Source organism: Aptenodytes forsteri, unplaced genomic scaffold (assembly GCF_000699145.1).
Source record: "Aptenodytes forsteri isolate BGI_AS27 unplaced genomic scaffold, ASM69914v1 Scaffold99, whole genome shotgun sequence".
NCBI lineage: Eukaryota > Metazoa > Chordata > Aves > Sphenisciformes > Spheniscidae > Aptenodytes > Aptenodytes forsteri.
In genome coordinates this window covers 2,010,570-2,037,383 of record NW_008795321.1, presented here as the reverse complement: position 1 = coordinate 2,037,383, position 26,814 = coordinate 2,010,570, and the positions used below count along the sequence as shown (strand labels likewise).

Genomic DNA, 26,814 nt, shown 5'->3' with positions numbered 1-26,814 from the left:
CTGCACCCTCAGCAAGGGCCAGCAAGAGCGAAGGGCGTGCATCAAACCCCGTCATTTTCAGACCGGGGTTGATGGGACACCGGGAACTTCTTTTCATAGAAGAAAACTAAGAAAAGTAGAGATTTTGGCAGTAGTCTTAAATTTATTGTCTTGGATCCACACCTGCTGTGGCCCACTATATCGCTGATTTGATTTTCCTCAGAACAGAAGGACTTTCCTTAAATCCCTGTTTTACCAAACCAATACCTGCAAGCCTGAAACACAGGCTTGAATTTTAAAAACCCTGCACCCTTTGATCCACACAAAATATTATAGCGTGGATAAATACCTGCCATGACAAAAATCTTTCTTCCACTGCTGTCGTGGTTTAACCAGCCGAAACCAGAACAACTGCTCAACAACTGTCCAGGCTGACCCCCTTCTGCGCGGACGTGGTTTTGCTGGTGTGGGTGGATGGGGTCCCACTGACATCTCCTGAGGCTTCAGGCTGTCCCACTCTCTCTTGCTAGAGTGCCAACAAACGAAAGCATTCACAAGTTGTTTTCATGAGAGCTTACCATTCCTTCTAGAGGATGCTAAAGCCTCACTCCAAAAACATCTGCATTTCTAGAAAAACAGGCTGGGGGGAAAACCAGCAAAAATACAGCTTGTTCAGCTCCTGTGGCAGGACCAGCAGCTTCCCCCAGAGCAAACAGCAAGGGCTCATCAGCTACCCTGGCATCAGTCAGCACAACTCATGAATCAAACCTGTAATTCTGCAGTTGCCCAATAACAAGTGGCTTTGCTGCACATATTATTTTATTTCTGTGTGCTTTTGAGTGAGCGTAACATAAAGGTTGCATTCAGAGAAGAAACTACAAAAATAAGCCTTTTAATCAGAAATAAACTGAAGCAAAATGGGATGCAAGCAAATGCTTACATTCATTTCTTTTCAGGAATTCCCTTCTCTATCAATCAGACCTTGTAAAGTTATTTTAATATTGGTCAAATCTTCACCAATCCAACCTCATACGTAACACAGACCAATAATTTACAAAAAGGCTTCAGTACACAGAAAAGTGAGTTGCCAGAGCTTATACTGAATATGCCTCACATTCTCAAATGTATTTTGATAGCTGCTTTTACAGCTAATGAAACGATGAAGTATGAATAAGAATGTCACAAATCAGGGTTAGCAGCTTGCTTGATTTAAAAGATAAAAAAATACCCAAACCCAACAACTGTCTAGTCAGCTAAGCCCAAAATTCAACTTTTTGTTGAAAATGAAAGTGGCATGTTAAAAGGGCATCTGCCTAAAAAAGTGTGTAAAATGTTGCAATGCACATGCACAACCAGCTGTGTAAACCAAGGCCTGCAGAAATGCAGTTTAAAATCTGCTTGCCATCTTTGTAATGAGCGCCTAAGGGAAGCTGCACACAGCATAGCCATCGGGGACTGTAAGTAGCAGCAATGAGAATGGACAAAAAGAGATAAACAGTTGTGCAAAGATCAAGTGACCCACTTGAACTGACTGTTCAAGATCTCCAGATTTAGATGATTTATCCTTTTCTTTCTTCTTTTGTCTTATTTCAAAATTTACTTGTGAAAGTTTTATGTGAGATGGATAGTGGAAAATACCATCTGGAGTTTCAGCAAACACTGCTTGTTCCTTCATCACTAAGGAGAGCATACTCTTGAACAGAGGTCACTTTTTAAGCAAAATATGGGACAGATAGACACACACACACAAAACACACAAGCTAAATATTGCTGAACTGTATCAGTTCTAGGAGCAAAATTATATGCTCCCCACGTATTTTGCTGCTGAAATCCCTCCAAATTCAAGATGTATTTCTGCTGGTGCTCTACTGAAGAGGCGTGTAGAAAAGGAGAAGTGGTACCTCTCAGGCTTGACAACGCCCAGACCCCAAGGGACTGCAACAGCTACTCTTCAGCTTACACTGATGGAGGAAAATTTGGGCTATTTTCTGCTGTTGTACCCCACTTCTTTAAGTGCTTCATTAGCATAGCTCTGCCAGTGCACCTTGTCAGCTGGCTGCAAATGAAGAGCAGACAGATGCAAGGCTTTTTTCTGCTCTTTGGGGTAATTTCTTAGCCACACCAAACCAGCCTGCTTTGTTGCAGTGCCATGCTTGCAGAAAGCAGTTCGGGTTCAAGGACGTGGTCTCAAAGACCTGTTGCATACCAGGCCTCCTTGACCTCTCTGATCCTGCAACCAGGTGCCACCTGTGGCTCTGGAGCATTACTCTTATCTTGCATGGCATTTCAAGGGCACAGGTTCATGCAAAAATACCGTATGTAGGAAACCTCAAAAAAGGGGCGTAACTTTGGTGCACAGTAACCCAGTCTGAAAGGAACATGCTTTTGCCAAAATGAAACTTTTTGTCTTAAGCAGGGAGACTGTTTCCAACATGCCCTTGATTGTGAAACCACTGGAAGAGGCTCTTTACAGAGCTGCTGCAGTTTGGGCAGGCTGCTCCAATGGCTCAGCACTGTTCTCCATACAGCATCCAAGCAGAGAGATGCAAGGGTGAGTCTTTAAATGCAGACCCTAGAAAAGTCTGTGCTGCCTTGATTTCCACAACTGTAAAACTGGGGATACCAGTTATCGAACTTCTAGAAAGGACTGTGAAAAAGTGTTTTGAAAGTGTTGGAAGCTGTTCTGCTTCCAACAAAAAAACCTGTTACTAGAAATGTTCTCCTTCATAAAATGGTGTTTGCTGATTTACACAAAACTGTTGACCTTTTCTGTATCAAAATGAACACTTTGTATCAGGTTTTTTTATTTGTGTTTGGGAGGGGTTTCAGGGTCCTGCTTTATGTTCAAGCTGCAATACAGCACTGCTCCAGTGCTCATTACTTGTGTTTCCAACTGTCCCGACAGACAGGAAAATAAAAATTCAAATCCATTCAGCAGCTAGAGCAACACTTTAAATGCAAGCCATCTCCTTCACCACGGGCACAGACACACAGAATAATTATCTTAACATTTCACATAATAATGACAGAGGAGTTTTTATTCCACACCAACTTTAAGACAAGGTAACTACTTTAAAATCAAAGGTATCTGCAAATACAGGGATGTTTCTCCTTCGCATCCTCTATTTGAATGTTAAATTTTTCTGCCACTGTCCCAAACCTGGAAAATACTCCCATACAGGTAAGCAAATGCTCGACTTTTACTCAGTGGAAAAAGGACCCAGAACAAGGCACACAGTCCTGACCCAAGCATGTGCTCTCTTGCTTTCTCAAACCAAAGTCCTGTGCAGGTATTTCACAAATCTAAGTGCAGGAGGGGCTGATTCAAAATCAGTGGAAGGTGCTACCCAATTCTGGGCAGAGATCCAATCCTGAAAAAGCCCCATTTCAAAAAAAAAGCAACTGTCCCTCAGAAATCAATGGGAGTAAGGCACTCGGCTTTTGGAGATGAAATACCCTGTTGTGATCCACTCTAATTCCTCCACTTCTTGCACAAGGATCTCTCAGCTTGGCTTCTTCCAAAAGAAAGACATATTTTAAAGTATGCTTTGCATGCACAGGGACTGATAACAAACTCTCATACATCTTTTCCTCTCATTGCTCTTGCAGAAAAAAGGAGAGGAAAAATCTGTTGAAAGTACAGAGTACAAAATCCCTCTCATATCTAGAAATTATTATACAAAACTTACAACCTGGTGATCTAAGAGAGCCCTTTGAAAACATCCTTTTGCCATTTGTCACTAGTTTATCTTCTTTTTCTCCCCATTTTCTCCAGTTTCAGCTGGAAGGGCAGCAGCTGTGTTTGTTGGAAGCAAAACCATTTTACTTAGAACCACTTCAAATTGCAAGAAGGTTGACTGACGGTGTTTTGCCATTCAGAAAATGTCAGCGCATTACTATATGCAACACACTGTAACACGGTATGACCTCATGTACAAATGTCAGAAGCTTCCCGAGAGCTTCGCATCATTCATAAAGACAAAGAAAGTGTAAATCAGTGGTCTGCTAGCTCATCTCCCTTTCAATATAACTGGTCTAAGCAGGCAGTTAACTTAGCAAAAAAAAAAATTAATGAAACAGTCTGACTGAAATACTAACTGAGATAATACATGAACTGGCAAAACCTCTATAAAGCTGAAGTTACAACTGAAGCATGGGTAATAGACTGCACGTGTTGTAAGACCATCTCAGATTTGTGCTTGGGAATTTAATCACCATTTTTGTTAAAGATACACGTTTCTGATGTTTTGAAAGTTTGGCTGCAAAATGAGGTTTTCATTTTGACCTGTTGCTCTTCTATACGCACTGTTACCTTCCTGTAAAATTTCTGGATTAACAATACCTAAGTCTTCACATAGATCTTAAAGAAATTAGTTACGGGCTTGCTGCAGGAGTTGTTAGGTGAAGTTTTACAGTCTGCATTATACAGCAAGTAAGATTAGATGATCCTAATGTTCTCTTCTGGACCTAAAATCTATGAACATGTATTCTTAGACAGAAAACAAGTCTCTGAGCATGGTTACCACTTCAACCGCAGAAAAGGAAGGAGTAAAATATGACGTTTATTTAAAACATGCACTAGAGTTGTCTTTAGCGAGTAGCAACTACTAACCCTGCAGAAACATGTCACCAGGCTTCATACAAAGCCGTCAGGCATTGTACAAAAAAGTTCAGCCCAACAATCAATGGAGAAATGTGTAAGAATATATCTTTTGTATGAGACAGCGCTTGCAGCATGGGCAGTCAGTACTTTGGGGGAATGGACCACCCTCTTTAACACACAGGATCCAATGGTCACAGCCCGCTGGCTGACTCAGCACTCACACAGATGACAATAAAGAGGCAAAAAAACTCAAATCCTCTGAGGACTATGAAAAGAAGAAAAACATCATGGGAGTGTAAATCATTGACTAACAGCCTGAAAATATTGTCTGTAGATGGAAAAAGTAAAAGCAGTCATCTCCTCCAAGAACATGCATAACAAAAAAGAAGATGCTAAGAAGCCTATTAAATGAGTATGGTCCTGCTCACATGTTCAAGTTTCTCACAAAAACATTGGTGCCTCTTTCACCCACTAGCTCCCTGCTATGGAAAAACACTTCTTCAGAGTCTGGAAAATGCTGTTTGATCTCAGTAAATTACATCTCACTGCTTGTCGGTTTCTGATTGATGGTGTAACTTAGGGAACAATATCTGTGTGTGGAATACTGTCTGGAGAAGCAGTCAGGGATTATTGAAAATACAGTATTTATGCAGTTTAAAAATCAGTGGCACATTACGCACAACTTTTTTCTAGAGTGATGAAAAATTACTGAAGTGCATTTGGGAACAAAGGGTATAAGGTCTTTTGTCTATTTGTAAGAACACTTGACTGGTAAGACTTCTTAGTGAGTTAGTAGTGATGGATGCAAGAAAAAGTGTCAACCGCAGTTGAGCATAAAGCCAGCGGCTTCTCCGACCAATGGGCAGAAAGGAAGACGTCACTGTTCAATGGTGGTCAGAGAAGAGGGAAGAAAATAAAATTGAAGAAAAGAGAAGGAAAATGAACCAAGGATCACTGATTTCTCTAAGCCATTTAAAACTACTGGAGAAGGAGGAAAAGTCTAAGGTTTCATCACACCACGTGTTGTTTCTTCATCTATCCGATATGTCACAGTTAGTTGGAAGACTTTCAGAAAACAGCCACTCCGAAAGAACAGCCACCTCCTCAGCATAAATCATTCTGGAGTTACTGAATTCAAGGGCTCAGTGCTGATTTACAGCAGCCACAGGTATGACTTTATACAAACCTCATCCTCCAAAACTCTATTTGAGTCCTTAAGGTCCTGTCATGACACAACCACCGTATTTTTCACCACAACACAAATGCAACAGACACCAGGACATCAGCCACAGAAAGGCTATCACTGAAAACAATTATGGAACCTATGCGACATACATCCTTCCATCAGATATAAAGAGGAGAAGATTCATTTCAATGTGTAAGTGCATCAGAGAAGCAAATGAGGATGGATGCTGTTGCCAGTGGTGTGACTCTGTGCAAAAAAAAAAAAACACACAAAAATTTGGCAGGTGTAAAGTAAATGAAAAGAAATACTTCCCACAGACCATACAAAATTAAAGTGCCAAATTCATTGATTGCTACAGAGAGATAAAAAGTGTGAAAAGCTTATGGAAGGGTTAGCTCAATTCATGGAGTGCAGGTCTGCTGCTGTTAACTGAAATGATGGTTCAGAGGCAATCAACAGCTCAGGACACCTTTGAATGCTGTAGGAGTGTGAGGATTTTGGACATACGAAATAGGATCACCCTACTCTTTCTCTGTTTCTCTTCTTGTTTCTCTAGCATCAGCTACTGTCCTGTTCCAGGGACAGGGAAGCAGCTCAGTGGTGTTGGTCTACTCCAGCAGGGCCATGTTAATGCCTGTGTGTGCACTCTACCTGCTACCGGAGCAAGGGAACAAGGAAGTGAGAGAAACATTGTCAAAACCACAGGGTAAATTCACCAACGCTTTCCTGGAAATTATTGCAGATTATAGTAATCCTTAGGACAGCCAAGAAACACTGGATATGAAAAGAAAAATTTATCTGCAGTAGTTTTAAATGAAGTAACACCGTGTGATGAGTTTGAAAGCAAACAAGGAAGCAAGTCTACAAAGGGCTTCACGACATGGCTGGGATGCAGGAATAGTTCCCACATGTGGTTCAGAAAGAAGAGGACAGCAAAGGCTCAATGGGAGGCCTGTGGAAAAAATCACAGACAGCATTTCTGAGAGGGAAGATAATTCTGTGGTTGGGGCAGAGAGAATTCCTTGTTCCTGTGAGGGAGCCAGCTGGTGAGCACCAAAGACAGCACCTCAGGTGACTCCTTGTACAACTTAGAGACATAAACAGGAGCAGAAAGTTACAATTAACTGCGCTCCTGAACCACGAGACTTCAGAATTACAAGCTTGCACTACTGTACAGTAACAGCCTTATGTTGCCACCGCACGACCAGCCTTCCAGAAAACAGCCACCATCTCGTAAACACCTACTTTCTGATGCCTAGCTTCCTTCCCAGCAGCAATCCACACCTCCTGGGTGCCTGCCCCAAGGCAAAGCGGTCCCAGACACCCTGGTGGGTGCACTTACCTCTTGCTTTCGACTCCGAGTAGGAGGGGATGTCCTCAGAGGTCAGGATTTGGGGGAGGCACGTGGGAGCGCCAACCCCCTGTCCCAGGTAGGAAGCGGGTGGGTAGTAGGAGCACATGCGGTACTGGGAGCTGACGGCGTGGCGGCTCTCCATGCCCTTCATCTGTTGGAGAGAGAAGTGCAACAGCAGCCTGTGAAAGCTGAGCCCCGGCACCGCACGGGCAGCCCACTGCCCCCCCCCAGCCCCCGGCTCTGAAGGAGGTCACAGGAGGCGGATGGGAAGTAAAATCCTGACACACTGGCCCTGGGTTTTTGCTTTGGTTGGCTCACAGCGTGCCCACATGGCTCAGCTACAAGTGAGCTGGCGTACGGGACGTGACCTAGCAGCAGCAGCAGCAGCAGCACTGGCATACTATGGCTGGTTTATTTTACCTCAGATGAAGCTGTGTCTGGCACACAAGCATGTACCCTGCACTGCAAGGAGCTTCCTGGCAAATCCCCTGCTTACAGCACAGACACCACCATGGGAAGCCTTCCAGACCCCTTCAACTGCACACACCTGGCCAGTGTCAGAGGTGAAGTGTCCATCTAGTCCCTACACCTCCCCAGAGACTAACCCGTCTCAGACTGGTGGTAACTGCTCTGCCAGGGACCTATGGGGTGGCTAAGGAGGACAGTCCTACCAACCGACTCACTTGGGACACATTCCACGGCATCTGAGCAGTGACACACGCCCACAAACACATTGCTTTTCTTACAACCCAGTGAGATGGAAAAATATTTTCCTGATTTACCTAGACAAACCAAGCTGTGGACAGGCTACATGGGAAGCCTGTAGTGGAGCCACAGCTGGACACCAGCCAGCAGGTCTGCTGTGCCAGCACGGTCTCCACCAGACAACCCCTTCTCCATCCCACAGTCTGCAGCAAAGTTGGCAGCACTCAGAAATCAGAGTTTATCCTACTCCGATGCCCTGAAATCATCCAAACTGATCTCCTCAGAGAGGCTGTAATGCTTTTTTAAATTTTTGTTTCATGAAAGAACTACCATCTACTGTTATTTGTTCCAAAGCCCTACAATGTAACGTGGCTAGGGTGCTCCAAAAAATGCATCCAAACACTTCACAAGATTAGGATTTTCAACAGGAAAGGTAACACTACCTCGTCTCCCTAAGTCTGCTGGGCAGTGAATGATTGTAAGATGGAAAGCTTCCGGGCAAAGAAAAAACATCACAGTTTTGTACCAGGTACAAAAGTAGCAGTGCCAACAGTAACGCACGTCCAGCTATGCCATTAGACGTCGTCTTCGCAAGCAGAAATGCTTGACAGCCTTTTCAGCCGCATCTCACCTCGGTTAGAGGAGCTCTGCTCGCTCCACTGCGGTTCCCTTGGGTCCCAGCTAGCCACATGTGTAGCCCTGCTCCTCAGCCCCTCCCAGGCCACGGATCTCAGACCCGGAGAGCAGCAGAGGCAGGGGATAAGCCTGCTGTCCCAGACAGCCGCCCTACGCCAGGAGAACCCCATGGTCTGGTCCTGGCAGAAGGAGCCACTGGCACCTCCCAGCAAAGCAGCCAGAATGCAGTCACCCCTTGTTTTCCAGGGGTCTCCTTAATAGTTCAATAATGATTTTAGTATGCCTAGCTGAAAACAACGTGGCCCGAGTCACATAAAATCCTGCTGGTGCTCTCTAAGACAGAGGGCTTTCCATGTGGAGCCAGGTTTGCAGCGAGATTAAGTGCCAAGAGAGAGCGGTAGCTGTTTACAGGAAGCAGAGTGCACCTCTGCCTGTCTTCTGACAACAGCACAGTCACACGTATTTGCACATGTACTGAGGGATCGGCAGGACACGCTTTTAGTCTGTGAAAGTAAGAGTTTTGCTATTATAAATCAAAGCAATACTTAAAAGGTGATTTTTCTACCATCTGCATCCTATGCATGCAGAAAAAGTTCAACATGCACCGAAGTTTCATCCATGATAAATAGTAAATTGCTCTTAAAAAAATTTAATGTGTCATCCCAAGGAAGCCTAAACTCAAAAGAGCCACTGGTGTCCCCTTTGCTGTTCTGAAAAATAGTAGTCTGCTCTTGGAAACAGACATCTGTGCTTTGCACAGACTCCCTCAACAAAACCCAAAATTGGCAATACAAACCGCCCAAAAGGTCAGTCCAAAGGCCATTTTGAATCTGCACATCCGCAAAGCTCAACAGCTCTAGGTACTGGGGAAACCCAAAATTGGCAATACAAACCGCCCAAAAGGTCAGTCCAAAGGCCATTTTGAATCTGCACATCCGCAAAGCTCAACAGCTCTAGAAGTACTGGGGAAAAAAAGTTAGCAAACTCCTCTCTGCCTGCCGTTTTGCACACACCGTCTTCCTTCCCTCAGTGGGGCAGGGCTGTGGGCAGCATCCATGGTCCTCACATCTCCACCTCTCCCTTGTGCAAGTGCACGTGTGCATGCATACAACTGAGAAAAGGTCGCCTGCAGGAGACAGCATTATTTCAGCTGGAACAAAATGGAGGGATAACTCCCTGGCACTGAAACGATCATGTGCATGTTTCCTCTCCCTGTAGAGTGGATGCAGTGACCTGTTTCCTTTCAAACCTTTTTTTAGGGTTTTTCTCCATTTCTTAAAAAAACAACTCACTTAAAATCTCTGGATGCAATGAATTATTACTACTATTATTATTAGTGTGTGGTAGCTGGCTAGCAAGAGACATGTTTTATAATCTTATTACCCACACCAAGTCTATGAACCACAGTTCGACCGACAACCAGAGGCTTGGCTCTGCAAAGAATATGCTGTGTATTAACCACTGAAGAAAATCTAAAAGGTTTTGGTTTTGTTTTATTAAACTGTTTAGAATACACACCACAGTAAATCTGAACCATAAGGTTTCCTTTTTATAGTGCTTAGCAATCCTATTTTACAGTAACAATAAAAAAACAACCAGTCGTAAAAATTCTTGACCTTAGCACTGCATTAAAAAGGGGGCTTAGGAGATCATTACCCCATGAGGAGGGGCATTTGCTCTGTATTAACTCCTGCAGCTCTGGAGAGTCCTTGCACATTTTTGGGTGCCAGAAAGGGAGATAAAAACAGCCCTGGGGAGGCCATGGAATATTCAGATTTTTTCTAACCTGGGGCAGTCCAGCCTTCCAAACGCTGCAGCCAGGTGCCAGGTTTGGGATCCTTCCCTGGGTCCTGTCCTGGGGGAATGCTGGGGTCATGAAGGGATCACAGGAGGAGATGCCTGGCCCTCTGGTGTCTCCTCCTGCCTCCCTCACCCCTTCCAGCCGTACAGCGAGGCCAAGACAGACAAGGGCTGGGACAGTCCCACAAGCCACTCTGGTTTGTATCACCACAGGCTATGCGCTGTAAGAACGAGGCATGTTTTAGGTGAGGAAGTGCTGTGGAAGGGAAGGGCATGCACTTGCTCTTTGCAGAGAGCAAGCTGAGCTCCTGAGTTGAACACCTGAGTTGCTCACTTACAGTGGCATCCCCTTCCAGCCACACATCGCTTGTGCCCTGCCCCAGCTGCAGGATCAGTTCACCGAGTACCTCACTGACTTCAGTGGGAGACACAGATCATCGGAGAAGCACATTTGGCCTATTCAACATTTACGGGTTCCCCTAAATTGTACAACACAGCACGCACTCAGTAACTTTTTAAAGGATGTACTGCCAGCAACAGTGGGATGCTTAGAACTCATGAACAAATAAATACGGCCTGATTAAAAGACCACACACGCAGTGGAAATTCTTTCTCTTGTAAAGCCAATATGGGGAACCAAGAGGCAGCTACAGCTTGTCCACAAACAGGCAAGCTGGAAGCAGGATTTGTCTGTCACTGAACACAACAGTCAGTGCAGCCCTACATCAGTGCCCAACAGTGACAGAATATGTAGCAAAAGCCAGGGAAGCATAAAGAAAATGCTCTTGCATCAGTTCAGACCATTCCTGCGAAAAAGCTTTCTCAACAGCTGGTGGAAGAGCAACGTAAAGCCCAGCTCCTCCTTCCAAGCTCCTGGCAGCGTCTGCATAACCTCTACACATCTTCTTCATGAAGGAAGAGCCGAGGAGAGGAGGTGGCCAGATCAGAGACAGAAAAGAGGCAAGGCAGGCACAAGTGGTGGCTCACTTCTCCCTCCAGCCTCAGAGACTAGAAAATGGTCCTGCCCTTCCCAGATTATTTATTCAGACAAAACATCACCCAGGTAATTATTTTATTTGCAGTAGCTGCCAGCCACAATCTCCTTGCGAGCAAGCCAGTGTTACTCTTAGCAGCACCTTCACATTTTGCAGTTGATACTGACTATGGGGCTTATTCCCAAGGACAAGTAGGAGGAGGTCGCGGATGATAATCCTGGGTGACAAGGGCTGCAAAAAATTCAGAGCAACAGAAGAGATCGAAGTACTATCCTTCGGCTCTGCCACTGGTGTGTCACGTGATCTCGGCCAAATCACTTCACCCACGCTTTCCATCCTTCTGTCTCACCCATGACTCACCAACAGCTGCCTTAAAACAAACCCCGTAATTATGGAAACACCAGAGAAACTCTGTTAAAAGTTTTAACATAGCCTCCTCCTTCTGCCTTGATCTTAAAAATAAAGCCAGCTTTAGGGGGCATAAAATTGCATTTTGCATTTATGTGTCATTGTTTGCAAACAACAGAATTTACACGTCAGTTTTTGGCATGAGGCGAGATGGCATCCGCTGGGCACTGGAGTGGAAATGCAGACATCAGGAACCTCCACCCTGTCACCTGTGGGCTGTGTGACCATGGGCAAGTTATTTAACACTTCCGTGCCTCAGTTTCCCCAGCTGCAAACCAGGGTTGCCGCTACCCTCCCACCCTGCAATACTACTGCCCATGAGCTGACCCCTCACAACTACTGCTGCAGTTGCGCTGCCCGAGGTGGCTTTGTTCTGTTCCTAAAACCAGCTAAGCATATTTTCCAGCACAAGGAAAAAACGAGTCTATGATACCCTACCTTGACTTACTTTGATTCTAGCACAGAAAATACAAGACACATCTATATCTGTCCCTCCTTGATAGACAAACTTAATTAACCTTTGCTATTCTGTTCCAACCTATTCTTTTAGACAAAGGCAGTGACCCATAAACAATATGTTACCATCAGAATCTCAACTGCGGTGACACCTAGAGATATAGCCCTATCAGCAGTATCGGAAAATAAACCGCTTAGATTAGCTCCTCCAAGAAATATGGATTGCATTCATGTCACACATGAGCTGTCAGAAACATTAGGATACTTTTAGCATAAATCTGTAGTATGAAGGGTATGTTATGAATACAGTATATAATACACTGCTTACACATAAAATTGGGATTGTGTCGGGTGACTTGCACAATGTGTATGTATTTACACACACACATATATTTTACACCTATTTCTGGAGAGTTAGACCGCACATTTCTGTAAGAAGGCCAGGCTTATTGGAGGAAAAACTGTGCCAGAAACTAGAAACAGGTTGTGGAAGTTGAAAAGAGCAATCTTTTTTACTAGCAAGCAGCTATTCTTAAGAGTTCAAACTGCTAGCTGCCCTATCACGGCCACATTTTTCTGGATTTAGTAAAAGACAGTTTTATGTGGTTGCTACTTTTTAAGAAATCCTTAAAAACTAGTTTCCTACCTCAGCAATGCTAAATATTTCACTTCCAAATGGTAAATGTAATTCCCATATTAGAAAATGAGTTAAAATTTCTCAGTCTGACTCTCACCAATACTTACTTCAGGTTTTTGCTCCAAATTGGCTTAAGAAAAGAACGAAAAGTTGAGGTTTTGGAAGTCGGAATACTGAAATGGTAAGTGTAATTCCCATATTAGAAAATGAGTTAAAATTTCTCAGTCACTCACACCAATACTTACTTCAGGTTTTTGCTCCAAATTGGCTTAAGAAAAGAACGAAAAGTTGATTTTGGAAGTAAAAAAAAGAAAGAAAGGAAGGAAGAAAGGAAGGAAGAGGAAAAAACCCTCAGAGCATGAAACAGAAATTACATGAAATTCTAAAATTTGTCCAAAAGCTCCTGGCCAGCCTTAACCTTTCTCTGAAGCAGGATCCCTGGAGTTACCAGAGTAACAAAGAAAACTCAGCCATTGGTCCCCAGGTGTGGGGGCACATTCTGTATCTTGCAGATTTTTAACGGTATGGCTGCAGGAACCAGAAGAGTTTTAACACTTTTTGGGGAGGACACTGACTCACAAGGAGTCCCGATTATCCTCACGCTGTGAGTCACACGCCAGCAGTTTCATTACCAGCCTGGAGAATTAAACCTGATTAGATTCAGACATGTCCATCCAAGTTTTACTTTTGTTGTGGTAGAAAAGACTGCAGTCACCCCATCATTTTCCAGTTGCTGTCCCTAAGCGGGCCGCAGTGTCAGAAGCACCAACTTCCACTGTATACCAACAAGCTCTGACTTGCAGTACTAACGTTGGTGAACCCGTTTAACTGTTAATTGGATTGAAGGCACATAAATTCCTGTTGTAATGAACAATTATGAGAGCTTCAAGGGAGGGTCCAGACGCTCACACAGAACTGGAGTGCAAGGAGATGCACAGTAACCACTACATCTGCTACATTTCCTCTCTGACCTAAGCTTGTCTTTTCTTCAGGTGCAACACCAGACATAGCTGATTATCTGCCTTAGAGCTGGCAAAAGCAGCAGAATATAAATGACTGAAAGGGTCTCGACCAAAACTATCATCTTCATTATGCTTACCAAATCATGGTGGATACAGCTTCTGGGATAATTATATACAAATGAACAAAACCTACACAGAAATATCTAAAAAAATTGCACCCCTATGAATCCACTCAAGTACGCAAGCCTCTGCAAAGAACAAAGACTAATGAAATCTGACATTAATCTACATTAAAGATTCAGTGATTCAGTTTATTTGCCAAGGCTCAATGATGCATTAATCCTCATCCCATCCCACACACACTCACACGTTTCCTCCCCGGCTTTTCTCCCTTGCTCCCTAAATTCTGGAACAGCAGACAGCCGGGCTGCTCAAGGCCTTGTCTGCATCCAGAAGCTACCTTACTTTAAGTATGCAATTCTCCTTGTGTGGTTACAGTTATTCCAGGACAAGCAAGCCTCCACCAACAGAGCCTGAAAAAGGCAGGGGTCTTGTCTACACTGCTTAAACTAGGATACCTTTCCAGTGAGCACACAGGTGACTTATACCAATACAGAAACCCTCCTGTGGGCTCACAGCTTAGCAAGCTGCCCGATTTGGTCACAGCAGTCATTGCACAGCTATCATTTTGGTAAAGAAGCAAAAACCAAAAACCTTGATCAAAACAGTTATAGCACTACCAGTCACATAAGCAGACTCACTCGTACTGGAAGACTGGTTAAGAAAGCCTGTGCATGTAAAAAATAAACCCAGTCAGTACAGGCAGTCCAGCAAAAATCCCTGTGTAGATACAGCTACGTGTTTCCTCTGGAGAGAATCAGCCTGCATAGGTTTGCCAGCAAAACCCCCTGAAGGTGTAAGCAAGGTCTGATTTCTCTTTGTGGAACATGCTTTGAAACTGTCCTGTGACTCCTTACCGTGCCTGACAGAGAAACTCATTCATCCTTCTCCATTTAACACTGTATTTCTGTGATCTTCCCTTGCTGGTAACCTTCCATGTGCAGAATTGATGTTTAACCACATGCAGCAGTTGAGAGCTCGTTCCCCTTACAAAAAACCATCTTCAGTGCCACACAGTGTTTTACAACCTCAGCATCACTGCACCCACTGCCATCAACCATTATCTAGCCTAGCTCTCACTGTAAAACTTTTTATGATTATTTGTGCAACGTTATGCTGTCATAACAGTATGCAAACCCCATGATTCGTAACTCTTCCAGCAATAACAATCCTTCTTGCAGATCAGCCTCTGAGAAACAGCTTGTAAGTTAAATGACACTGACCTTGAACTACACTCTGCCCTACTGAACTGGAGAGGTGGGTCCTGGTTTTAGGCCATTTAGAAGCTGGGGAGATGTCACTTCTGCAGGCAGAAAGCACTACCTCTAGTCTTTCTGCACAGACATCTCACCAGAACAGCACTGAAAGATCCCAAAAGGTTCGGCCAGGAGAAATTAAAATCTTAGGGTGACGTAAATCGCTAAATTCACATGGAGGTGAACAGAACCATGCGATACATCCCACAAGGTGGGAATGAACACCCAGCGCTTGGAGCCTGCTGAGGGAAGGAAAACAGTCCTTTTTGACAACAACCACCTCTTTTTTCCTTCATCACTTCTTCAGTACCTCACTAATTTGAGTGGCATTTAAGCAGAAGTTAGTTACAGATTCTGCAGGGCCCCAAGAGAAAAATGCATGGAAAACACACTAGTGCTTTTATTTCTTTAAGGGGTGCCAAAGGTCCCACAAGAAACAGACAATCTCAGAGTGAGACAACAGACCCTCTAGGCCAAGACTTCTTACACATATAGTCTAGTTTCAAATGACAGTACATGGCAACAGAACCGAGATGACACCATCTTCACTCAAAGGTTTAACATATTTTAACATACCCTCGTATCTCTTCCTCAAACACTATGTCCTAGGATAGTCAATAGGTGTAATTTACTTTCTTTTTTCCCAAGCAAATAAAATCACAGAAGTCTCTACTGGCTGGAGGAATGGTGAAGTGTGGGACTAGCAGCCTGCAAGAACATTATTTTCACAAGATGAATGTTGCTGTCCCTCACTTGTGTGGTGACCGTGTCTCTAAGCATCAGCTCTGCAGTAGGCTCTTACAAGCTAGATACTGCAAAAGCTTCAGAAGTAACTTTCTATCTGAAATAACTCTGCTATGACAGAGTTATTATTTAACCCAATCAACCAAAATGAAAAAGCTAAAAAAGCACTGGCACCTCACCTCATTACCACACACAAAATCCTATCCCCAGCTTGCTTTCCAGCTTGCCTTGACTAATTGTCCCCCTGGTCTGGTGATAAAATTCAGCAGGTAGAGAGGATGCTATTAACTAATCTAACTGAAAAGGTGTACCTTCATGTATTTCAAGGTGATTGTGGTGAAGCCTGTCAACACATCGAGAGAAGAAAGCGCTTGTGGTGTGGGCTCACACAGCAGAAGGAAGGGAGACAGCTCTTTTCCCCATACAGCTGTACTCATGGTAAAAAAGGGACATGGAATAGTACTAAATGCAGACTGCTGTAAAGCCATGATCTTAAAATTCATGGACCTCACAGCTGTTGCCCCAAGAGGCTCCCACATTTTCAGAAGGACCTTTCCATGAAAAAGGAGTCTAATGATAGGAAAGCCTCGCTGAAGGTGCTGTGGACTGCTACAGTAATTGTAATCATCCTGGTCTTAGTTCCAGGTCCTTGGTATCAGAAGTTAAAATGCCCTTTCAGAGTTGGTCCCTGTGCCAGAATTGCTAGAGGAATTCTCTGTCAGCAAAGGGGATGACCCATCTGTTCCCTTCAGAAAGGAGGTTGCAGTGGACATTTAATCTTTTGTTGTTGAGTGGTTTCACAACAGAGCCTTTGCAGAAGGCAGCCTGCCCTTGATGCTCTACAGAAGAGGTCTGCCCTCTCCTGCCCTTGGACAAGGGACATGGGCGTACGCAGACTCAGAGGGTGCAGGCTCCCAAGTTCAATCTCAGATAGAAAAGCACCACTGCAGCCCAAGACCGAACAGCCTCAGGGTCACTGAAAAGGCTCCACTTACTTTCACAAGAATCCCCTGCCTTGGCAGATTTCCCCTTTTTCCAGTCTCCAACCAGTACTGAGTTGGAGGCTACAATTATCAAGTCCTAGAGTGAGAGGGCTCAGCTGGCTTTATACCCTAACTAATGAAGTACACAGAACTCTGGTGCAAACCTCTTAGGCACAGCCTGTAACTCGAGCTACCCAAGTCGAAATTGCAAGCCCTGGAGCTGACGCTGCCAGAACACACCATTAGCAACACGCTGTGTCACGTTCAACTGACTGCCACCAACCCACTGCACAACAGCATGGTCTCCTGGGTCACTTCAGTGCCTTGGATGTGAAAGATGGAAAAGAACAGGCTCCTGAAGAGCAAAGCCTCTCAGATATGACACCTGAAGCTCCCAGAATGCTATGTTGGGTAATTCAGTTGGGACTCTTTTTCCAGAAAACAGCCCATAATCTGCTATGATGTAAATCAGAAGATAGATCAAGTGGGTGCCCTTTATCTGTGCTTGTGGCAACCTACCTATACCTGTTATCATTGCTTTCGTTGTACTGCATCATAACCACCCATTTCGGCCAACTTTCCTAACGTGGGTCCTAATCCCACCCTGGAATCTGGTTCTGGTTTTGCACTGCCATGAAACCAGTAAACAGGAGGTCAGAATCAGACCCAAGAAACAGATTATTGGCCACCTCACTCTTCCATGTAACACCTCTGTAACATCATACCTGCCACTGTTTTCCCGACTGGCTTGGCATGTATGTTGCTGGGAGGCTTCGAAGGCTGTTCTTCATGGCCGACCCTACAATTGTACCCCCTGTCTCACTTGAGGAAGGCTCACTGGCCACTGCCATTTGGTACTGGGAGTAGTTGTACAGGTTGTTATAGTAAGGATACAGAGATGGCTGGTAAAAACTGCTGTAGTAGGTGGAGTCCACAACCAAATCAGACGTGCTCTCCAAGTGCCCTCTGCTGGGGATGGAAGGGATGTCCTGAATGAGCATCCGTCCCTCTGGAAAAGAAAAAAAACAAGCCATTATGAAACAAGAGGCTCCATAAGACCATTACCTTTCACCTTCTGACGAGCTATTACTTCTCCTGAAGGCTGGGCTGAAGGTAATGAATAGGAAGAGATGGGAGCTGAAAGCGAAACACGGCTGGACGTCTGGTGGAAACTCAAGTGGACTAACGTCACTCAAAGCTCAAGACCACCTACAGACACCGCAGACTGCAAAACAGGAGACAAAACCAACCGCAGGTTAAGACAGTGCTCTGAGTCCTCAAGCAGCATCAGCTGATCTAATGATGATCTACACCATCTAAGGATGCAGCCCGCTATTATTTTTAAATTGTAACAGTGTGCCAAGTTTCTCTTAGCCCCTTGGAAGCAGAAAGGCTCTAGCTACAGGATGACACCATTGTCCTGCAGGTGAGAGGACACTTTCTGAACATGCCTCTAGAACAGGCAAACAGCCACAAGGCCAAGAGGAAGCTGCAGTAGGAAAAGCACCGCACAATCAGCCAAGGTGTCTCAGGTGCCAACTGCGAGCAGGGAGGCCCTCCATCCCTGCCCAACCTCCAAACTCAAATTTAGCGCATGTTTACCTACAAAATCAGAACAAGCTCCTAACACCACTGGCAAAAGAGAAGGACGAGGTGGGGGTTGTTCGTGACTTGGTGTCTGCACCCTCAGGTGCCTCCAGACCAGAGCCCAGCTGGCTGCACTCCCCGCAAGCTGCCCCCACAAAGGTCTGCCTCCCCTGTCATTCCTGAAGACGGGGGCCTTCCCAGAGGCTGTTTTAGAGTCCCGTTTTCCTCACTCCAGTGTCAACTGGTGCCTTGCAATACTTGCAAGGATGAAAAAGGAAGGTGCTTGTCAGTATTGTTTCACAGCCAAGCTCTGACACGCTGCATCAGCTACCCAGCTGAGCCAGACACAGCAAAAAACTGCCACAACCTTAGAAAGTCTAACCACACAGTGAATATACATTTACATATTAAACAAGGGAGCAACTGTAAACCCCACCATCGATGCAGCCCTGGTTCTAGCTTGCGTCCCTGTAACCCTTGGGGTATTTGCAGCACAATGGTCCCTTCTGCAAGAAGCTCCTGCTCTTCCCATGATGTTGTCTAACTCCACCGTGGAAGAGAAAAGGACGTGGCTTAAAGCACATGTAACAATTGCTTTTTGTCAAAGATGAGCTCTCAAGGGCTGTCAGTATGGAGATGAAGCAGCATGGACAATAGGCATGTATGAAATATCAGCTCTAAGAGAGATGTCAGGCAGGCGTTGCCTAGTTTGTTTTATGCCTTTCTCTTGGTATATCTATCTGTACCTTGGTTACTCACCTGCAAAATGAATATGGTGAGCCAGCCTCTCAGAGTCACGGTAACACCTTCCACTGTACTGTGCGTTAGCTGCACACTAGATCCAATGATCGGTTTTACCAATTATTGCCATTTACAATGCAAATCTGTTTCACTTCTTCAGCTGTAATGAAAGCTCTCTACTGCAATCATGGATAGTCTCCTTCCAGGTCACTAAATTGTACAGTGCCCCCATTCAGCTCTTGCTGACATTTTGTTGACATCAATGAACTATACCCATTTATTAGCACACAGAGCATTTTATGCCTCCTGCATCTGATTTTTATGCCCCTCAGCCCTATGCGAGCAAGAACCCAGCCAGCTGGTCTTTTTCATTGGGAGCACCTCTCAAATTTGCGCATGGAACAGAGGAGTCTGCAATGCCACAAAAGACCCTTCACAGTTTTTGCCCTTTCATATTTTAATGAAATTTTAATATAGCTATTATTCTGCTTCTGGGCAGGCCTCTCTTCAAAGTCCTTTTGTCCATGTCTTTGACAAAATCAGAACTTAAGACCACTGACACTGAAAAGCCAACAATTCTGTTAAATCATAGCATAAGCCTGACTCCCCTCCCCAAACTTAGCTCCCGAATGATGCTGTGGTCCAATTGTTCTGGTTTTCATGCTGAAAATTAGAAGCCAAAAGCAAAATCCTCCAACACGTTCCCAGCTGGGATACAGATTTCACATGAGACAGAGATATGCAAGGCAGCCAGCCGCTTAACTTCTGGCAGGGCTATGCTATGCCGCACAGATGTGCAATTTCTTCTGAAACCTCTGCAGTATCTTTCCACTTGCAGTGCATTGTAAGAAGGGATAATACTTTCCACTAAGAATACTAGCACCAGGAAGATGGGGCCTCTTTACACCCACACAGGAAAGGTGAGCCACCCTGAGATGTCAGCAGCTAAAAGGAAGGAGGGGAGAAAGTAGCAGGCTTTGCTGCAACTTTTGGAAAGGTCTCATGCACTACACTTCCTAACATGTGATGGGCTAAACTAGAACAGCGACCTGCTGCAGTCATCCCCAAAATCATACAAGCATCCTTGATGTCTCTGTTACGTTCAGGTGGCTGGTAGTGCTACAGCTCCTTCCTGAAGAAAGAGCAGCGGTGGCAGTCTTCTGCTGCATTAAGTAGGAGAAAAAAATACACTTATTGCCCCTTCTTCTCTCTTTCTACCTCCTGTCTGTGGTTGGGGTTACCATCATTTGCCACCGGAAGTGTAAAATGGTTGACTTGCTCCCACCCATTTTCCCTTATCCAGCTGCACAACAGCTGCCAGCAGTTCAGTGCTCAGGGCTGAATCCACCAGAACGGTCCTCTGCTTTCCTTCTGCTGTCCCGCCACTCTCCAATAGCCTCTACAGCACTATCAGCTGCCCTCTTAAGACTCAATGTAGAGCCAGTCACCTGCTCATTCACCCACCCATGCACGCACGCACATAAATCCCCAGATGTCAACAGCCCTCACAACCCTTCTGAGCTACAGCCACACCACAGGGATGTGCCCCAGAGGGTTAGCAGAAAAAGCAGAAGCCATGGGAAAGGGGAAAGTTCGAGTGAAGGGACAGACACACGCAACTCCATACAGAACTAGGACTCCTGTGACAGCGCTGGAAAGATGGCCTGTAGAGTTAATCTTCCCTAAATCCCAAGCCACATCATGCTCCTGAAGATGGAAGGACTGGCAACATCTGGCAAAGACCAACAGAAAGCTGCCACATGCTTCAACTCACACTTTCTCTCCGAATTTAGGAGATGAGTTTTTCTTTGATGTCATGCTTTGGGACAAGTCTCTGCTTTTTTTCTGCAGCATCTGGAGGCAATTCGGTGCTTCACTCGGGAGAAGGGAGACATCTCATACAAGACATAGCTTCGTGCCATCCAGACTGCGGGCGGATGTCAGGTCAGACCAGGTCAAAGCATCCCAGGGGTTACTCTAAACTCCTCAGTCTTGAACCAGCCAGCTTGAGGGAAGGATGCCTCTGGAGAGCTGAGCTCTTGCAGGTCTTCAGCAACTTTGGCATGCACCGGGTCAAGGGCAGGTCTGCAGTCCAGCTCTACACTCTTACCCTACCCAGCCTGGCTGAATCATGTCCTCTCCTACTACTAATGCATACATCATACATATACAACACATACAGAACATACACAACTGTAAATACATTAAGGGGAAAGAGTTTTCCTATTAATGGAGAAAGCCCTGAAAGCAATGAAAGCTCAGGAAGAAAAGCAGGTCAGACCAGCCAGTGCCCACATGGGGTACCTTCAAAGCAGAGCTAAGTGCCAAGGGGAGTAGAATTAAAGGCCAAAGAACCCTGCTAAACTGTCTTAGGGATAAGACAAGGCACTCGGAGATCTGCCCAGAGAAGATTTCACGTTTATCACATGCCCAAGGGAGTTTTTGCCCTATCCATGGTGGTCCTCTCCAGCTGAAGTCTGCTAGCCAGCTGGCGGGCAAGCACACTGCTTCTGGGCTGCAGCATCCTCGGGCATGGCCACCATTTGCAGAATAGGGCAGATCTATCGGAAGCAATGGCTGTAACTAAACTTGAACTAACTGGGGTTACTCTGGTCGGTCTTTGGCCTGTACCTGTAATTCCTGACTCCTACCTACAGGCTGAACCTTCCCACAGCCCCACCTCTGGCTGGTCAACGAGCAAGGTGTCCTCCTCAAGGGAGGCTGTCAGCCCATGGCTACGTGTTCCATCGGCAAGGAGAGAGTATCAAGGTTAAGAAAGCACCTTTCAGCTCAGTTTTTTTTTTTCCAAAATGTAATTCAACACAGCTGAATGGCTCTGCTGGCAAGGAGAGGGTCCTCCCCTGCCTCAGAGCTTGCCAAGTTACAACACCTGCACATGAGGGGCAGCCCTGAGGTTCATTGCTCTAAGGGGAGCAATTTTCGAGAGGAATTAAGCTCTCAACAAGGCAACTGCTGCTGCGCCGTCAAACTCCCACTCTGCCCCTCCACCTGCCCTTTAAAACAAGAGGGCTGCTGCAGGAGCTGGGCTCACACCTTGACTGTCTTCACCCTCTACATGGAAAAACTGGGGAGGGCTCCTGGGTCTTTCCCCTGCCACTAGCCATGAATTTTAACATTTTGCAAGTTGCAAACAGGACACGATTAAAAATATGGGACTGAACCGGTGTAAGAAGGAACAGAAATTATAAAAGCAAACCAACAAAAGAATGGTTACTATTCTCACTCAGTTTTTGGAACACCAAATCTACAATGTAGGGCTGTCAGAGCCTCTCCATGTGTGAGCAACACTCTTGCAGTGAGACAGCAGTATCCCTTCATGCAGTTGTGCCCTTGGATCTCTAAGCTCTTTTCTATGTCTTTACTAATCCCTGTAGAGAACCGATGCTACTTTTTTTGCACTATGTACACAGTGTGAAATATGGCCCACTCTTTCATAGAAGATCAATATGATGCACGATAAATACTGTTATTGATCTTGCAGTGTTGTAGACGACTCTCCAGCTCTATGGCATATTAATAGTAGTTAACCAGTAATTCATTTCAGGACGGCTGGGATTTTCTTTTAAGGAAGGTGAGTTCTCGGGGTCAGTTACACATATGGGTCTTATACATTCAGTAACCTATGAGGGGCTCCTGCCTTCACTTAGCAGAGCATGGTGAAAAACAGTGGTCCAGTCGTCAGTTAATGTAAACCAGTCTCAGACCATTTACTTCAATAAAGCTATGGCGATTTACACGAATTGCGGATATGCATAGCAAAATCAACGCAGAAGCCAGTATATAGATCACGCTTTCCCTTTTTACTTTTTGGGAGGAGAGAGGAGAAGTGTCAGGGAATTTACAGGAATTTCTACCATCATCTCTCTCTCACAGATGCAAATGTGTTTTTAAGCATACACACCGAGAAATGCAAACACTTCTATCTGTAGAAGTTCTATCTGTAACATTCACTCATTCTGTACATAAGCATGGAGTATTTGCTATTCCTACTGGTACTGTTAAGGGCCAGTTATACATCTTATTATACACTGATAATAGTAATTTAAACATGCCTGGGCAAGCCTCTGATGCTGAGGTCAAATGGCACAGAGTCCATACTATTAGACTTTCTCAGGGTCTAAAACAGGGTGGTAGCACCAAATTGCCTACTGGGAACGGTTACTGGACCACACTCAGGAATCTGGGGGAGAATATTAGTCAGCTTGGGACAGACACACACCAGGAACTGTTTTAAAAATCAGGATAGCACATACAGTCACATTTCAATGTCTGGTAGCATGCAGTGGCATGGTTCAATTTTTCTCATGTGGCCATAACAGCTGATTAGTCTCCATTTGATTGTACATTTCAGAAAAGGGATTCTGTATATGCAGTGTGGCAATTAAGAGAGTTTCACTGCCTGCATTTATTGACATGAGTTCTTATATACACCTATGGTTAGCAGTTTTTATTTCTTCTATGTCTACAAAGACTCTACACTCTGCTGAAAATGCAGAAAAAACGTGACTACTCAAATAACACATTTAGTCGAGGAGCAGGAAGGCATAGCCATTGCCCAGTGAACAGAGTTCAGCTTCTGGTAGTTTACATTTCCTGTAGTTTTCAATTCAGAGTGACTGTTTTCATCACTGCAGTGTTAGCATCTTCCTGCAAGCCAGCCTCTGCGGCAGGAGACAGCTATGCCATTAAAACGCCAAAAATTAATTATTCAGTCAGGAAACACTTGCCTTCAGACCTCAAAAGAATCTTGGATTTTCCCTTGCTCAGTATATAAAGCATCAGTACACTCCTATTAAACTGGTTTGGCGATATTAAGTCTTGCAATGCATTAGTTCAATTCATAGCTGGCTTTGAGGTCGGACAGTAGCCTTGAATGAGGCCGGTGTGAAATCACTCCCTAACATCATAATCAGAAACGCTGGAACAATATGTTTCTCCCACCAGACCATCATGACAGAGCTATTTCAGATGTCAAAGAAAGCTGGCACCATTACTTACTTTCTGCTGAGACACTCTGCCTCCCAAGGAACAAAACCCGCAGGCTCGCTCTGCCTTTGAGAGGAGTATTTCTGTTCTCTTCCCATTAGAAGTTGCGGATTATCTTCAGTTCCAGCATTGAACTTTTAGCTTGCTATAAAGTTAATGTGCTAGACAACGTTCATTCCAGGCAAGGCTGTGGGTCTGTATTTTCTGCCACCCCCAAAAAAGGCCATTATCTGTAATTACCCATTACCATGCATAATTATTTCTTCTATTCTGGTCTATGGCCCCCAGGACTTTATGCTGTTACAGCTCACTGCATTATCTTATCAAATTTGTTAAGGAAGCTTTTTTGACCTTTTGAGCACTTGTCACAGCACATACAAAAGCCAGCAGTAAATTGTCTAAGCATGTAGTGTGTGATTTATTATTTGCACCCTGCATAGGGATACCATACAAAATATTACACACTAACACCTTCCCTATTCCTACTCCCTGCTTTAGCTAAAATGAGAAGAGGAAAGGAAAACTATTTAGTAAGAGAAGGAAGGGAACGGGAAGAGGCTGGAATCTCTCAATGGGAATTTGAGGAACACAACAGCAACACATGGCTAAGCCTGAACATCAGGCTCTGGAAAAGGTCCCACCTGCTCTCCTCTCCAATGCCACCTTTTCTCTTTCTCCTCTCCCTCCTCAGAGTCCGATTCCACCATTTTGGCTTCTTTTCACACCTGTCTCTGCTGAGCCCTACTCTTTCACACAGAAGCTCATTTACTGCTCCTTCAGTAAGCAGAGAGGGGGCTTTAAACACACACACCCCAAATTTACAGCTTCTGTCAATGCAGTACAGGTTCCTAAGAGACAAATTTGTTCCAATATGAGATTCACAGGGATTGTCCTTTATGGACATTGGCATGAGTGCGCAAAGGACCAGGTTTTTGTCTCCACTGCTCTCAAAGCTCCCAGCAAAGGACCAGACACCGACCTGCATCCTAGTGCCATTTGCTTAGGCTAACACTGTCACCACACTATGAGTCCACACACTATGTCCCTCTTCTTCATACAGACACTGGAATCGGACCCTACAGAGAAGCAGGGCTCTCAAGAAAACAAGACAGCTGACTCCCTCCATCCTGATTTTTGTTTTCCCCTTAGTCCTCTTTTTATTAATATACTCCAGAGGGTGCTTTATCTTAAAACCTCTCTTTCAGGTGCTTATATGTATAAAACTCTCAACCCACATCCCTATCTGAAAAGAGATATTTAAGAAATTATCGTTTAGCAAATTCTAGTAAAAAAATTTTGATGCTTTTGAACTGTGTGATTAAATAAACTTCCCAAATGCAAGAAAATCTGAGATACTTTTCTGCCATCATGACAAATAAAAGGAAATGTCAAGGATCAGGTACTCACTTTGGACTAAAAGTGCACAGTATAAATTACTGTAGCACAAGGTATGCAGAATCAGGCCTTTCAGATCTGCCAGTGAAAGCCTCCTCCGTAAAAGCAGAGTGACAAAACAGGGACCCTGGACTCCTGAAAGCATCCCTGAATTCAGGCCCTAAGAGATGGCTACCTGAGCCACTGCTGTGAAGTGGTTCTCCACGTTTCTGCACAGTTTGCAGACCTCTGGCCCACTGCTCTGTGCTGGCTCTCAGGCAGCGGGGAGGTGGAGAACTTAACAGCAGTACAAGGAAGAGAGAGTCACCCTGCGTTCAAGACAAGCCAGCAAATACAGGTGAAGAGCAGGGTCCGCAGAGCAGCAGGGGAGCTTGCGCTCGTACCCCTGTCCTGCAGCCCAGTTTCTGAGATGTACGGGGCTGTCCTACTCTCATTCACCTATGGAAAACCATCTCTGCAGTCCTCCCAATTGTTTTGACCAGAAAGCTTTTGAGAAAAGCATGTTTCTTCCTCCCTCCCTCAATTGCCAACAACGCTACGACCCCATCTCAAGCTCAAATGCCAAATCTAGCGGTTGTTTTTCCTCCTTGTTCAGGATTGCCTGCCCAAACAGCCCAGGATGCCCAGCTGTGCTCCAACTAACATCTATTAGAGGGAGAGGTCGAAAAATCTATTATCAGCCATATCAGATGCGTGGGCTAAAAGCAGCTGTGTCTCCAGGCTAAAGAGAATAAATCATAGCCAAAACAGCTTACTGCCACCGCAGACCATAGGCACCTCTCCGACCATACCCAGGGAACACTGTTGCTCAGCAGAGATACACCTTTCTTCTCAAAGCAGAAATACACATTTAAAAAAAAGAAGAAAAAAAAGAAAAAATGCACGGTGCAACAACTCTAGAGCCTCTTGCAGGCTCCTGGCCTCTTCCCTGGAGCTGAAGCGCACAGGGACTGATCTACCCCATCTCCTATCACAGCTATGCCTTGCCCGGGGCACTTATCACCTGCCAACTCCTACCACGTTTTTCACCTCCTCCCACCGTCCCAAGACAAAACAACCAGTCACTGCACCTTTCCTGCAGTGGCTGTCTGACAGCTAGGGCAGAGTCAGGGTGTCCCGCAACACCCCTCGCCGGATGAAGCAGCTGGACTGTGAGTTCAGCCGGCGTTATCGGTGAGGAGCAGGCATAATGGCAGCAGTGTCTACAGGAGCAGGGCATATGTCCTGGGGGCAGGAGATGGCTTTATCCACAAAGATGTC

General features: G+C 45.0%; 1 protein-coding gene across 1 annotated transcript in view; it reads right to left on the bottom strand.

Annotated features, from left to right (window-relative positions):
- The window catches only part of DMRT1 (doublesex and mab-3 related transcription factor 1), a 59,269-nt gene that overhangs the window by 19,920 nt on the left and 12,535 nt on the right, over positions 1-26,814 (bottom strand). Inside the window, exons 3-4 of the mRNA XM_009279952.1 lie at positions 17,550-17,833; positions 7,111-7,273 (exon numbers count right to left, since the gene is read on the bottom strand). Of these exons, the coding sequence (XP_009278227.1) occupies positions 7,111-7,273; positions 17,550-17,833 (447 nt within the window). The remainder of the gene's footprint in view (positions 1-7,110; positions 7,274-17,549; positions 17,834-26,814) is intronic.